General features: G+C 36.2%; 1 protein-coding gene across 4 annotated transcripts in view; it reads right to left on the bottom strand.

Moving 5' to 3' along the window:
• Positions 1–12,560, bottom strand: part of LOC128996234 (cohesin subunit SA-2) — a 43,784-nt gene extending 31,224 nt beyond the window's left edge. Inside the window, exons 1-3 of one of the 4 annotated variants that reach the window (XM_054421393.1) lie at positions 12,436–12,560; positions 2,387–2,589; positions 1,650–1,933 (exon numbers count right to left, since the gene is read on the bottom strand). In XM_054421393.1, coding sequence (XP_054277368.1) covers positions 1,650–1,933; positions 2,387–2,565 — 463 coding nt within the window. In that variant the 5' untranslated portion in view covers positions 2,566–2,589; positions 12,436–12,560. Of the gene's footprint in view, positions 1–1,649; positions 1,934–2,386; positions 2,590–10,950; positions 10,967–11,234; positions 11,374–12,435 lie in introns of those variants that run through there. The other 3 variants (XM_054421395.1, XM_054421392.1, XM_054421394.1) reach the window with 3 other exon arrangements.
• Between the last annotated feature and the right edge of the window lie 483 nt (positions 12,561–13,043).

The raw sequence follows: 13,043 nt of genomic DNA, 5'->3' as shown, positions 1-13,043 counted from the left end.
AATTATATACATAAATTTGTGTTCTTGAGCACAAAAGTATCTTTATAAATCAATAATTTTTATAAATTGTGTCCATTAATGCATTAAGTGCCTAATGCAATATATTGTCTCCCACATTAATCAAATTAAATTATCTAATCTAATTAGCTTTATTCACTTTAAACATTTTATATACCTACATGAATAGTGTCAAAGCATATAAAATTGGTTATACAATCTATAAGTATAAAAGAGGATGTTTGTATATTTGTTTGGCAGTGATAAACTCAGACACCGCTGAACCGATTGCCACGAAACTTGGTACAAACGTGTAGAATTTCATGGAATAGGTTTATACATCATCAATTTCGTGATCCGTCCAATCGGCTCCGCCCCAGTGGCTCTAGAGTTTCCCATGTTAACCTTATGAGAAATGGAATTAATGAATCTTAACAGCTGTTTCAATTAAACAAGTTGGTTCTGTTCTATGATGTTCAATAGCATTAAAGTTACAAGGATTACCGACAGGGTGCAGCACTATTATTTCTTTTACATTTATGACAACAGCTAATTTGCAACCAAAAGGTGAGTGAGCGTAGCAAACGAACTTCAACCAGGAGGCGAGTTAGCGTAGCGAACGAGCTCCAGCCTAAAGGTGAGTGAGCGTAGCGAACGAGCTCTAACCCAAAGGTGAGTGAGCGTAGCGAACGAGCTCTAACCTAAAGGTGAGTGAGCGTAGCGAACGAACTTCAACCAGGACGTGATTGAGCCATGCGAACGAGATCATCTTGAAAATTAAGAAGTTAAACGGGGCAAAGCCCGCGGGATTATAAATAGTCAAAGGCAAGACAACGTCTGCCGGGTTCAGCTAGTTTAATCTAAAAGACTTCATACAATTTTACAATTATTTTAGAATGAATAGCTACTTCATTTTTGATTAAGAAACTTATCTATACTATAAGGAGCCAGATTAATTTGGAATGACTTTAGTTTCCTCAAAAAATTGGATTTGTCCATATTGGGGTTGTCATTATCCATAGGCCTATGAATAATAAATTAGTTTATATGGATTTACTATTAATTAGGTAGTTATTATTTACTATGTTTATTAGTTTATGGACACTCTAGCAAAATCTGCCAGTTAATTGATTAACTTTTACTTAAAAAAAAAAAAAAAACTTTTCAGGGAATAATATTCCACATAGCCTAATTCAAGTTTTACTGAAGGTAATAGATTGTTCTAGCTTGATTCCTGATATCATAATCTATGTATTGCCAAGTAAATAAAAAGATATTCTTGTACACAGTGCTCCCTGTGTCTCCCATGAGCATGTCTTGCAATATCAGCGACACTGGTAATCGTCACCTGCATTGGTTAAATGACGTTCCAGATGACCTGACTTCATGGATAAGAAATGCTCAACTACATATTAACTTACATATGTGGGATTCCCTGGGTGTTGGTTTGATTCCTGGGCTTTTTCCAGGATATTTCATGGCAAAATAAGATTCCTGTATGGTTCCCGATTTTCCCGAGGAGTAGATGTACAAGTTACTTTTATAGCTAGTTTTTGTTTTTGGTAGAAATTGCTTCCTCATACTATTTTGCCTTTAGCAGAGCACATGTACAACAATGTAGGTAAAACAGCTTATTCAAGAACATTACTCACTCCTGAGCCGAGCCCTAGTTATCCGTCCACCGCGCAAGTTCAACGGAGTCATCGGCTGCTCGTACTGCGGGGGAGCTTCAAAGCTCATATCATGACTCTCTTGCATCGGCTCGGGTGGTGGTTGCACTGGTTCCTGCTGTAACTCCTGTTGTTGCAACTGAGCCTCGTACTGTTGTTGTTGTTGTTGCACCTCATACTGCTGTTGTTGTTCGTACAGGTGGTGCTGTTGTTGCTCATAGTTGTTGGCCGGTTCGTACTGTTGGTTGCCACCGTAGACGTCCACACTAAGAAATTTTTCAGGTCAATATAACTATTTATAAAGGAAAAATTTAAGGCTCTAAACTTTAAAATATGAAACAGGTTAGTCTAAATCAACTTAAATAATTTGTAGTGAATTTTTATTCATGGGAGTAATGGAGTTTTATTTTATTTTAGGCCTACCTACATAAGTTATGCAATCAAATTTAAAAACTTATCAGGATAGGCATACATATTAAATAGCCACATCTATTAGAGTTAGGCTGAAGAGCTTATTAGAAACATATTCATCAAGCAATAACTTATAAATAACAAAGTTAAAAGTTGAAAATATATTATAAATATTTTTTTTTGTCCAATAAAACAACAAGAAAATATTTTCTTAGCTGATAAGCTCTTACTCATCATATCTACTGCATAGCCTAAAATTGAAACCACATACAAGCCTTATCAATTTATTAACTATTAGGCCTACTCACCCTGCATGCATAGGTGTAGACTGGTTGCTATAGGGTGTATATGGTGTGTACGGAGGTTCTTGGGAGTCTGCCATACTTCCGTCCATGGGGGTCATGGGAGTCATTGGATTGCTGGTGTCATACTCCGGTGGGGGAGGTTCATCCATGCGGATGCGCTTACCAATACTTCTAGGATGCATTGTGGTTTGTTTCAATTACACAACCTAAAACATACCTTGGAATAAATAAACTTGGTTGATTGTTGATCTAGAGTTCGGGGTCAAGGAGAGGGTTGAATGCCTACAACATTCCCTACCATTCCAACTAGGTAACATTAACAAGATAGCCGTACAAAAAAGTCAACTATTGATTATGAAAGCACTTTGGGCCTACTATGAACATTATAATAACAGATTTGACTCCTTGTTTGTTTCAATCTACTTAGATTTTATCAGTTTGATAGGTTATATTACGTAATAAGTAAAAAATCTATTCTTTGAGGGGGTTATTTACGTAATAAGTGAATATGTTTCAAATAATTTATTCTGTGAGGGTAAGTTTGTTTTATTTTAATATTATGAAGTTAAATAGAACGTTGGTTTGTAAATTGCAATCCGATGTGTAGCCTACCGTTACAAACCGTTGACTAACCGTTCTGGGATACCAAGACTCTTGCTCCGGGGCGGCAAATCTTTCCCAGATCAGCAAATCTACATAAATGAACATTTAGCTCCTCACACGCGAACAATCTTCAACAAAGGACGCGACCTACTCAAGGAAGGGAAACTGGAGTCTGTCTGGACGTCCGATGGCCGAGTTCTCGTCAAAACAACACCCAAGGGACGACCGACTCGAATAACCAGCCTCCAACACCTAGACAGCGTGACGTCACTGCGAGGCAAATCCACCACCGACCACAGCTCACCGTCACCCGAGTCAACAGAGACATCACCCGCGACAAGGTCACCGACAGCAACCCAGACCACTAACACTGACGCATAGATTAACTATTTATACATCAGGTATTTGACATGTCTCACATAATCTAAGTTTTCGACCAATCTAATGTAAAGTAACTTTTTTACTTCATTATACTATCAATCCTTATTGTCTTGATATTAAATTGGATATCTTCTAATCTGCAGTACCAACACATTTGCAAATTGCATTTCCATCTCGTAATCATTTTCATATTGATTTGTATTAATTTATGTTATCACTTTAATTGTTATTTTACTGTATTATTGGCCTAACCTATGGGAAAAAGTGTACTTCATTTACATTATTACATTATTTAACTTTTTAATATATCATGTATTTAAACAAATCGTTATATTACTTTATCGCGTGCATTAGTTTAAATGTATTATTGACTTTCCTATTTTTTAGAGTAACTGAGCTCATTGTTAAGAAGGATTGTTGTTGAGAATTGTTTTTCCCATAATTAATTAATTAATATATATCGGCATTTCCTTGTCTAAAAATTTATTTTTTGCTCAGATAGTTAGACTTAGCCGACTCATATAATTATTCAACTAGGGTATCCAAATAATTACATTCGAATACTGTCAAATTCTCATTCCACTATTATCAGAGTATTTGAATTAATCTTTGTTATAATTCCTTGCAAATACTTTCCTTAACTAAAATATGTAATCAGCATATTTAATCAAATATTTTACATATCAAATTATTTCATTATTTTCTGGAATTCAGTTCATGATTTTATTTCGAATAGCCAAACAATTTTCTGAAATCCAGCACGATTTGATATTTAAAATAGCTAAATAGTTTGGAATTTATTCCATAGTATAGCTATGTAATAGTTGGATAGCAACAATAGATTTCGTCCTTGTTGACTTGACGCAAACATTCAATACATTCCCCATTGTACTTGACGAATACCGTTGACGGCACGCTGCGCCTCTGGCTGGCAGAGCGATAGTTCTGTCCGATAATGAACATAGATTACGATGAATCTCCCTTTGTTATTTGTAAAGAAATTGTTAATCCGAATCACAATTTATTTGATGATAATTTAGATAGTAGTAATTCGTTTTGTAAGTTTAGAGTCTTTCATCAAAATATCAGGAGCTACAATAAAAACATAGATGACCTACTATTAACACTTCAGGGTATAAAAAACAAATTTCATTGTATTATTCTGACTGAAGCTTGGTTAAATGATGATAGTGATTTGTTGGCTATTGATGGCTATAACATATTTAGAAGCTACAACAACTTGAATCAGAACGATGGAATAGTAATATACATAGATAATTCATTATCAACTTCCTGTAACCAGCTATTGATTGGCGGTGTCGCTACGAGTCTTTCATTGACTTTTACGTGGGCAGGCGTGAATTGCAACTTAACTGCCATATATCGCAGTCCTGCTTCGTCTTTGCAAATTTTTATTGATAGCTTACATGATTATACAACAAATTCAACAAATTGTTCTAGCATGAAAATAATTGCAGGTGACATCAACTGTGACATTTTGAGCCCCCAATTAAATTCTTTGGAAGACCGTTACTTAGACATACTGAGTGACCTAGGATTCATCCAGTGTATAGACAAAGTAACAAGGCCAATAAGTAACACGTGTATAGATCATTACTTTGTCAAACTTCCGCCCAACTTTACAGCCAACTCAGCCGTCCTACAGACCTCAGTCACAGACCACTACAGTATTTGTCTCGAAATTAAAAGTACCGCCAAAACAAATCCGAGAGTAAACAACCACTCTCAAAAATCAATCAACTGGGAACATGTTAGGCAAGATCTCCTCGTTCAAAACTGGGATCTAATCTATACATCAATAGATGTCCATTCTGCCGCAAAAATCTTTAATGATATACTTATTACCATTGTTGAACGTAATTCATCTACCGTTACCACTACCGCTAAAACGTTCAAGATAAAACCGTGGATAACTAACGGTCTCTTAAAATCAATACGTCATCGGGACAAATTAAGTAGACTAACCAATAAACACCCCTTTAATACTAGACTGCGTGCGCGCTATGTTAGATACAGAAACATATTAAAATCTACACTAAAAAAGGCAAAATACGATTTTTACAAAAATAAAATCAATGACGCTCAAGGAGATCCAAAGAAATTTTGGAATATAGTGAACGAAGTAGCGGGCCGCGCAGATCCCAAATGCAAATTTCCAGTCGGCGCATTTGGCGCACACAGCGACACTGTCCCCTCCATCTGTGATAAATTTAACAAATACTTTGCTTCCGTCGGATCCCAGCTAGCCGGGGCTTTGCAGCCTGTTGGTCGTGTCGAAATAGAGGATGCTGATTTTGCTGTGAACTCCCAGTTCTCACTGCAACCAATTACCCATCAAGATTTACTAGATGTGGTCACCAAAATCAGAGGAAACTCGGCACCTGGGTATGATGACATTTCCTCTAAACTGATAAAGCATAATCTAGACGTCTTACACCAACCCTTATTTCACATTGTAAATTTAAGTATATCAACTAATACTTTTCCAAATCCTTACAAAATCGCCAAAGTAATCCCGATCTATAAATCAGGCCCAAAGAATGTGATATCAAATTTCAGACCTATTTCTTTACTTAGTGCGGTATCCAAGATAATCGAAAAATGTGTCAAGCAACAGTTGTATAGATACCTCGAGGAAAATAATATCATTGACAACGCACAGTTTGGGTTCAGAGCTAACGTAAGCACTACCCATGCCTTATTTAATATCTCAAAACATATTTATGAAAAAATTGATGATAAAAAACGTGTGCTTGTAACCTTTTTAGACTTGGCAAAAGCATTCGATTCTATTGATAGGCATAAATTAATCACAAAACTGCAGTTGATAGGCGTTGACAACCCATCACTTGACTGGTTCCGCAGCTATTTGACTGGTCGATCACAGTTCGTTACTATCAATGGCGAAAATAGTGATATCACTAACATTGACTATGGTGTCGTCCAAGGAAGTAACCTAGGCCCTCTTCTCTTTTTAATATATATCAATAACATTACTAAATTAAGAGTCAATGGTAAATTGTTTCTTTTTGCTGACGACACAGCGGTAGTGTCCTCGGGTAATACGTGGGATGATGTCTACCATCAAGCTGCATCTGACTTACTTAAAATAAAAAATTGGCTGGATCATAACACATTGACATTGAATGTATCAAAAACCAAGTGCATGCCAGTTTTCTTATCTCGAACTCGTGACCCTGGCCCTAGAAAACTCTATCTTCATTCATGTGGCGATCTGTGGTCTAATACCTGCGGATGTGACACAGTCGATCGTGTGGACCAATACAAGTACCTTGGGGTGATCATTGATCAAAGGATGACATGGTCTCCTCATATTATCTATGTAAAGCAAAGATTGAGGAAACTGGTCTACGCCTTTTATCAACTAAGCCGTGTGTTAACGGTTGATCACTGCAGATACGTTTACTATGCATACGTGCAGTCTGTGCTGCAGTATGGCATACTGGCGTGGGGCGGTGTATCTGCTGCCACATTGGCTCCTCTTCACGTAACCCAGAAAACCTTAATCAAAATTATTCTTAAAAGGCCAAAACATTATTCAACAAGTTTACTTTTTTCCGAATTCCCAGTTTTAAATATTAGACAATTGTTTATCAAAACACTATTACTTTTCATTAAGAACAACAAGGAAATTATTTTTTCTAACTTACAACACAGTTATCACACTAGACACAGGCATAACTTTGGATACCGCACTCCACAACTAGCATATAGTTCCTTGAAAAATAACGTGTTTTACATAGCTCACATCCTTTATCGCAACTTGCCGCCCAACATAACTGATGCTGAATCAGGCAGTGTCGCTGTGTATAAAAGCAAGGTCTGTGAGTGGCTGATGACTGTGGGAAGAGAGGCTGCAGAGGCTTTAATTCGCTCGCCTTACATTTAAATTAATCTCTGACATCAAACGCCGCCATAATAGCTATCAAAATAAATTTTTCTTCATAGATTAATATTTTTATTGTTGCTTAAGGCTGTTTATTGTTAATTAATTCTAGTATACAATATATTTATATAGCATATATATACATTTATTAAAAGCTCCTGATACGTATTAAGTACAGATGTACACATTATTTATAAACAGTGTGCACATTTCTTTTGACCTATGGACAATAACCAAAACTTATTTCCTGCTGGTAAGAGCTCTTCCCTCGAGCACGGACTTGCAGTCTATTCGGGGGAATACTATTCTTACCCTGATAATGTATTCCTGTATTTATATATGTGAATAAAGTGATTTTTGATTTGATTTTGTGATTTTGGTACTGGTAAGTAAGTCACTAGTCCATATGCACTGGTACATGTTCCCAGAACGTGCATATTGATTGTTCTATATTTACAATAAGTTCTTTGTTTTTATTTATAAAATGCCTCATCGACTGGGAATTGACAAGTTAGTAAACAAAACGATCAAACTATTTTTTTATTATTTTCTTTATCTATATCTATAAAAGAGGGACTATGTGTATGTATGTGTATATGTATATACATTATGGACTCCGAAACCGCTCGACAGATTGTAATGAAACTTTCAGGCATTATTAAGCATCTTTCAAGGATGGTTCGAGTAACGTTTGGTGCAGATCCGTCAAAAGGGCTCTGCCCCAGAGGGTTTTAAGTGGGCCAATGTCAGACTTTTTGATCTACAATGTTTACAAATAAATATAATTCAAAAGCAGATGTTTACTTTCACCAACTCTTTTGTAGGTTTGAATAATCACAACATTCTGTATTAGCAATAGTCATGATTTGAAATAGTGCCACAGTGTTTCTACAGAGTGCAGCACAGAAAACTATTTTACTTTTGAATAAGTCCAAATGTTTTAAACCCCAATCGCAGCACACCTGTGCACTTAACAACGTTTAAATTCTCCTATAATATAAAAACCTTTTTAACAAATTATTATAAACAATAAAAGGGATGACTTTTTTTAAATTTATGACAACAGCTAATTTGCAACCAAAAGGTGAGTGAGCGTAGCGAACGAACATCAACCTGGAGGCGAGTAAGCGTAGCGAACGAGCTAACCTGATAACAAGTGAGCGCAGCGAACGATTTCCAACCTGAAGGTGAGTGAGCGTAGCAAACGAACTTCAACCAGGATGTGATTGAGCCATGCGAATACTTATGAAGTTAAGCGGGGCAAAGCCCGCGGGTACAGCTAGTAAGTCATAAGTAAAAAAAAACAAGAATTTACTAAAGGGCAACCCAACCAAACTATTACAGGTAAGTTAGCAGAATAGCCAGCATATTTAATTTGACATCTATGCTTAATCTAGCCTAAGTCAATCCATTGACTAAGTTAAACTTACAAGATTGAATAAATACAAAAATAGTGGATCGGTCATTTTGTGACTAATGGCACCAAAGAAAGGGCACTGATCAGCCAAAAAATTAACCGATCGGTAGATCTATGCTTGGCTTTTAATATTTAGAAATACAAGTATGAATCAAAGTGCAGGATACATCCTAAATACTGTACTAAGCACAGAGAAGTAAGGTACAGAGGAAACTTGGTCATGGGACGACCAAGTGCTTTCTCTTATGTTGTGCCAGTAATATACTTGTGGCAAGCAAGGGAGAGCTCGAGCAGCAAAGCACTCTCCGGGTATTTCTATCGCACCTTCTGGGTCGTCCTCCACCGTCAGCATTGTAACTTATAGTTTTTTTTTTTTTTTTTGTCCTAGGACGCTAGGCACGAGCCTGGGATTGTTTTTCACATTACTTCAGGCTAGACCTAGGGGTTGCGGCATTATCACTTAGATAAAATCCATTGGTGACTTGGCGGGGATCGAACCCAGGACCTCACGGACCGAAGTCCCGCGCTCTAGCCACTACGCCAGCTCGCTCCCCATTGTAACTTATAGTAGATTTAAGTTACATGAGGGTGAAGAGGGTGTTGAAATTTGCCCTAGATGACGGTGATGACTAGTGCTATACACCAAATAAGTGTACCATCTGAGTATTTCCTCTGTACCGTACCTTACTTCTCTGTGATAAGTACTCAGTTATTAAGCCTTACTCGGTTCACAAAATAAGGTTGGTTTGAGGGGAATTTCCCCACTAAGTACTTTTTTTTGCTTAAGTTAATGTAAGTTTAAGCATTATGTGTTTAGCCAATGGTTTTATGTTAAGTTTATATGTTTGACATTTTGGCAAACCCCAGCTGTTATGCTAAGTCAAGCCTTCTCTAACACAAGGTTGGTGTGTAGCAACATCATGCCTGACTATTGTCGTGGTAAACTAAGTTACTGTCCATTTTCATTTAGTGCAACAGCTTTTTCGGTTTGACGGGGTTTGTCTCGCCGCGATCTTTTATTAGAGGAGGCTATGGCTAAGTTATTGTTTTAAAGGGAAGTTTTGGCCTACGATCAAATAGAGGGGATAGATTTCTTCCCCTAAAACCATTTACCATCCGAAGTCATCGCCACTATCCAAGGAAAGGGGAGTCTTCATCTTCTTCTCTCTTCTTCAAGTTTCTTCACTCCTTGTTTGTAGAGTGAGTTTTGTTCTGTATTCTTCTGAATTCAGAGATGGTATAATATGGTCGGTCAAGTAGCCTAGGTACTGTTTTAATTTACTGGTAAATTTAGGTACTGTTGTTTTTTTAAGGATTTGAGGTGGTCTGGAAGTAGGTTTAAGAAACATGACCCTGTATGTAGTGGAGTGTTAGGGGCCTACAGGATTTTTAAGACGGTGTTGCGGTAGGTATAACTTATGTAGGATCTATGTCTGGTGAAATTAACTTAGTACCGGTAATGTAGATTTTGGCGGGGAAGTGGCGAGGAGTTACATCAACCTAAGTTAAATTTGTGAATACTTAAAGTAGCCTATAGTTAACAACATAAACTAGGCTTGGCTTACAATGTAAACTGTTATTTCATCAATTTAAAAAAGTGGGCTAGGTAAAAGTAAATCGTCACAAACTCATTACGGTAACTTAGATTTGTAGATTGTCTCTCGAGCCAAAAAAAGTCTTAACCTACCTTATGACATAGGCCTAAGTTAAGGACGTGCTCAAACTATTGTAAAACCAACACTCCAGTTTGTGGTTATGAGCCTATGTTTTAGCCCAGTCTATGCTAAGTTATACGAAGGCCTAACTAACACTAAGAACTTAGTAGAGTAACTTAGCCTTCCTAAAGTTAGGCTCAATACTTGACTCAATCTTACGCAGTTTTGGGGATTTCTCTCTTCATTATAACTTATAACATTATAATTTTCATTGTAACATTATAACTTACAAAGACACTGACTACTGATCCAGGCAGTGCAGCTACCTTCGGGTATTTCAGTAAACTAAGTTCACTCTTGGGGTAACACAGAACAATCACCGCTGCTCTTTTGTTATTCGACAGATTGAAATATTTGAATGCCAATTGTGTTCGCTGTTTCGGTGCCGCGTCTGGGCTTCGCCACTATTGGCAAGTGCCTGTTTGAATGTATGCCGCACTCAACGTGTTAAATAACTATTTTTAATTATAGCCTATAAATTATAAAATGAAACTGTTATAACCTAATTTAAATAGGCACTAACCAAACTTGCAGATGAAATCGAATGAAGGTTTGAGTTGATCACTTAACCCAATCGATATTAGGGTAAGTTAGCCCAGTTAAGAAACTGTAATAGATTTTTCTTTCAGTTAATTTACCGAATTATGCCTATTAATCAATTAGGCCCTATTTGAAATAAAACTATACCGTACACTAACCAAGTAAAACCAAAACAACTTGGCTAAAGGCTATCTTGAACGTAGGCCTATCCTTGCAGTATATTGACTAGGTACTCTTCAGAAAAATTACTGATTCAGTGATAATTACCTTTAACTTAGTATCAACTCCGACGCACTCGCACTGGCTCAATAAATTTTTAACGATTGTTGGAAGTAGTGAAAGACATTAAAATTCATTCTCCCAAAACATAAACATCAAGATAAAATCAATGGCTGGCCGACTGTTGTTTTGTTGACTGAATCACTTCACTGAATGACTGAATCGAATTCGAATTGCAAATGCAATCGAAACACTCAGTTTAGTTCTTCGTTCTTCTTCTTCAGTTCAGATTTTCAGTTGACGTTGTTGACGTCGTCACACCTCCAATAACAATTTCCAATTTCCATCTTGTCTCTTGTCTTGCTTGATGGAAGGAAATAAAGAAAAAGACCACCATTTTTTGTTAATTTTTAATCAGGTTAGCCAACAAATTTTACTGAAGGATAGCACTAACATACAAATATATTTGTAATATATAATTCAATATATAAAAATACATGATTAAAAATATATTTCACCACATTTTTCACCAAGAGGTTGCCGTGTTTTCCATTCAGTTAAATCATTAAAGATTAAAGCAAAAGGGGAAGAAGCGGGGGCTTTTGACAATATCATGACAATATGTACCTCTCTTTTGAAAAAATAAAAATATTGGCATTAATTGGTACAGCATCTAAATAGGTAGGTACTAATCACATTAAATAGGCTAAAGCTCTGTACCTCACTTTTTACAAATCGAGCACTGCCTCTTATCATGGTCTATTATCAAGGGGAAACCCAGATTTCCCCTAGTTAGTTGCGCATAGAGCCTGTGGCTATTTTCCACCGAGTTAAATGGTTGGATAAATTAAATTTAACAATATTTAATCTGATTTTGGTCCCTAAACATCATATTAAACGAGCAATCATTCGTTAGATACTATTTTAAAGTAAATAAAAATAAAAATAGAAAAGTAACGCCATTATTTGTTGCATCTATAAGTAGTAAGAGTTGAATACCTTAATTACCTCCTCCTTGACCGAGACCAGCAAAGCCGGATAGGTTGCGTCAATTTTCTTTTTTCTATTTACACTATATACATAAAAACTTCCATAGATTGAAGTATGAACTGTATTAAAAGTACAATACAATTAATAACGTCGTAAGTGTAAGTACCTAAAAATATTTAATACATTAAAATCTACGAAGATCATAACTGTAATTCCTAACTAGACAACAAAAGTACTGTAACTTAATTGAGAAACTTACTTTTTAATTCTTGCCATCTTTATTTATTCATCTTAATTCTCATGTTGAACACGTAAAATTCCGCATTAATCATCGAATCCTCATTTTTGCTAAATAGTCCAAACTGTCACATCGTCGAATGCTGAGGAGTCTGTACAAGGTCCCCAGAACCGAACGAAATCAATACTGTGTCTGAGCTAGCGCAGACGCCAACTGAAAATATTAATTGATTGGTACGAATACGAATTAATATGGAGAAAAAAAAAATAAAATTAAAACAGGTGAATCTAATTTTGTTTAACAAAGAATAATTAAAATAGTTTAAAACACGCAATTCATACTTTTGAAATGCGAGATTTTTATTTCACTTGCTTCTATTTAAGTTACACTCCCCTAAAAATACTTACTGATAGCCTACTTATAATTTTACCAAAACCAAATAAATAACGTTTTGTTTACAACGACATTTTACTTCTTTGGACTTTGCACACACTATATACAGGGTGAGTTTTAATTGTCCCCCCCCCCAAACTTTTTTCTACTTTTTTTCAAATATCAATCCCAGACCACTTCCAAACATTGTTGGGTAGTAAGTACTTCATTTTGACAAGGTGGTCATTTCCGGCCGC

Source organism: Macrosteles quadrilineatus, unplaced genomic scaffold (genome assembly GCF_028750875.1).
Source record: "Macrosteles quadrilineatus isolate MER2022 unplaced genomic scaffold, UCM_ALF_1.0 Scaffold_6__1_contigs__length_79288215, whole genome shotgun sequence".
Taxonomy (NCBI): domain Eukaryota; kingdom Metazoa; phylum Arthropoda; class Insecta; order Hemiptera; family Cicadellidae; genus Macrosteles; species Macrosteles quadrilineatus.
This window is presented reverse-complemented; position numbering and strand designations above follow the sequence as displayed.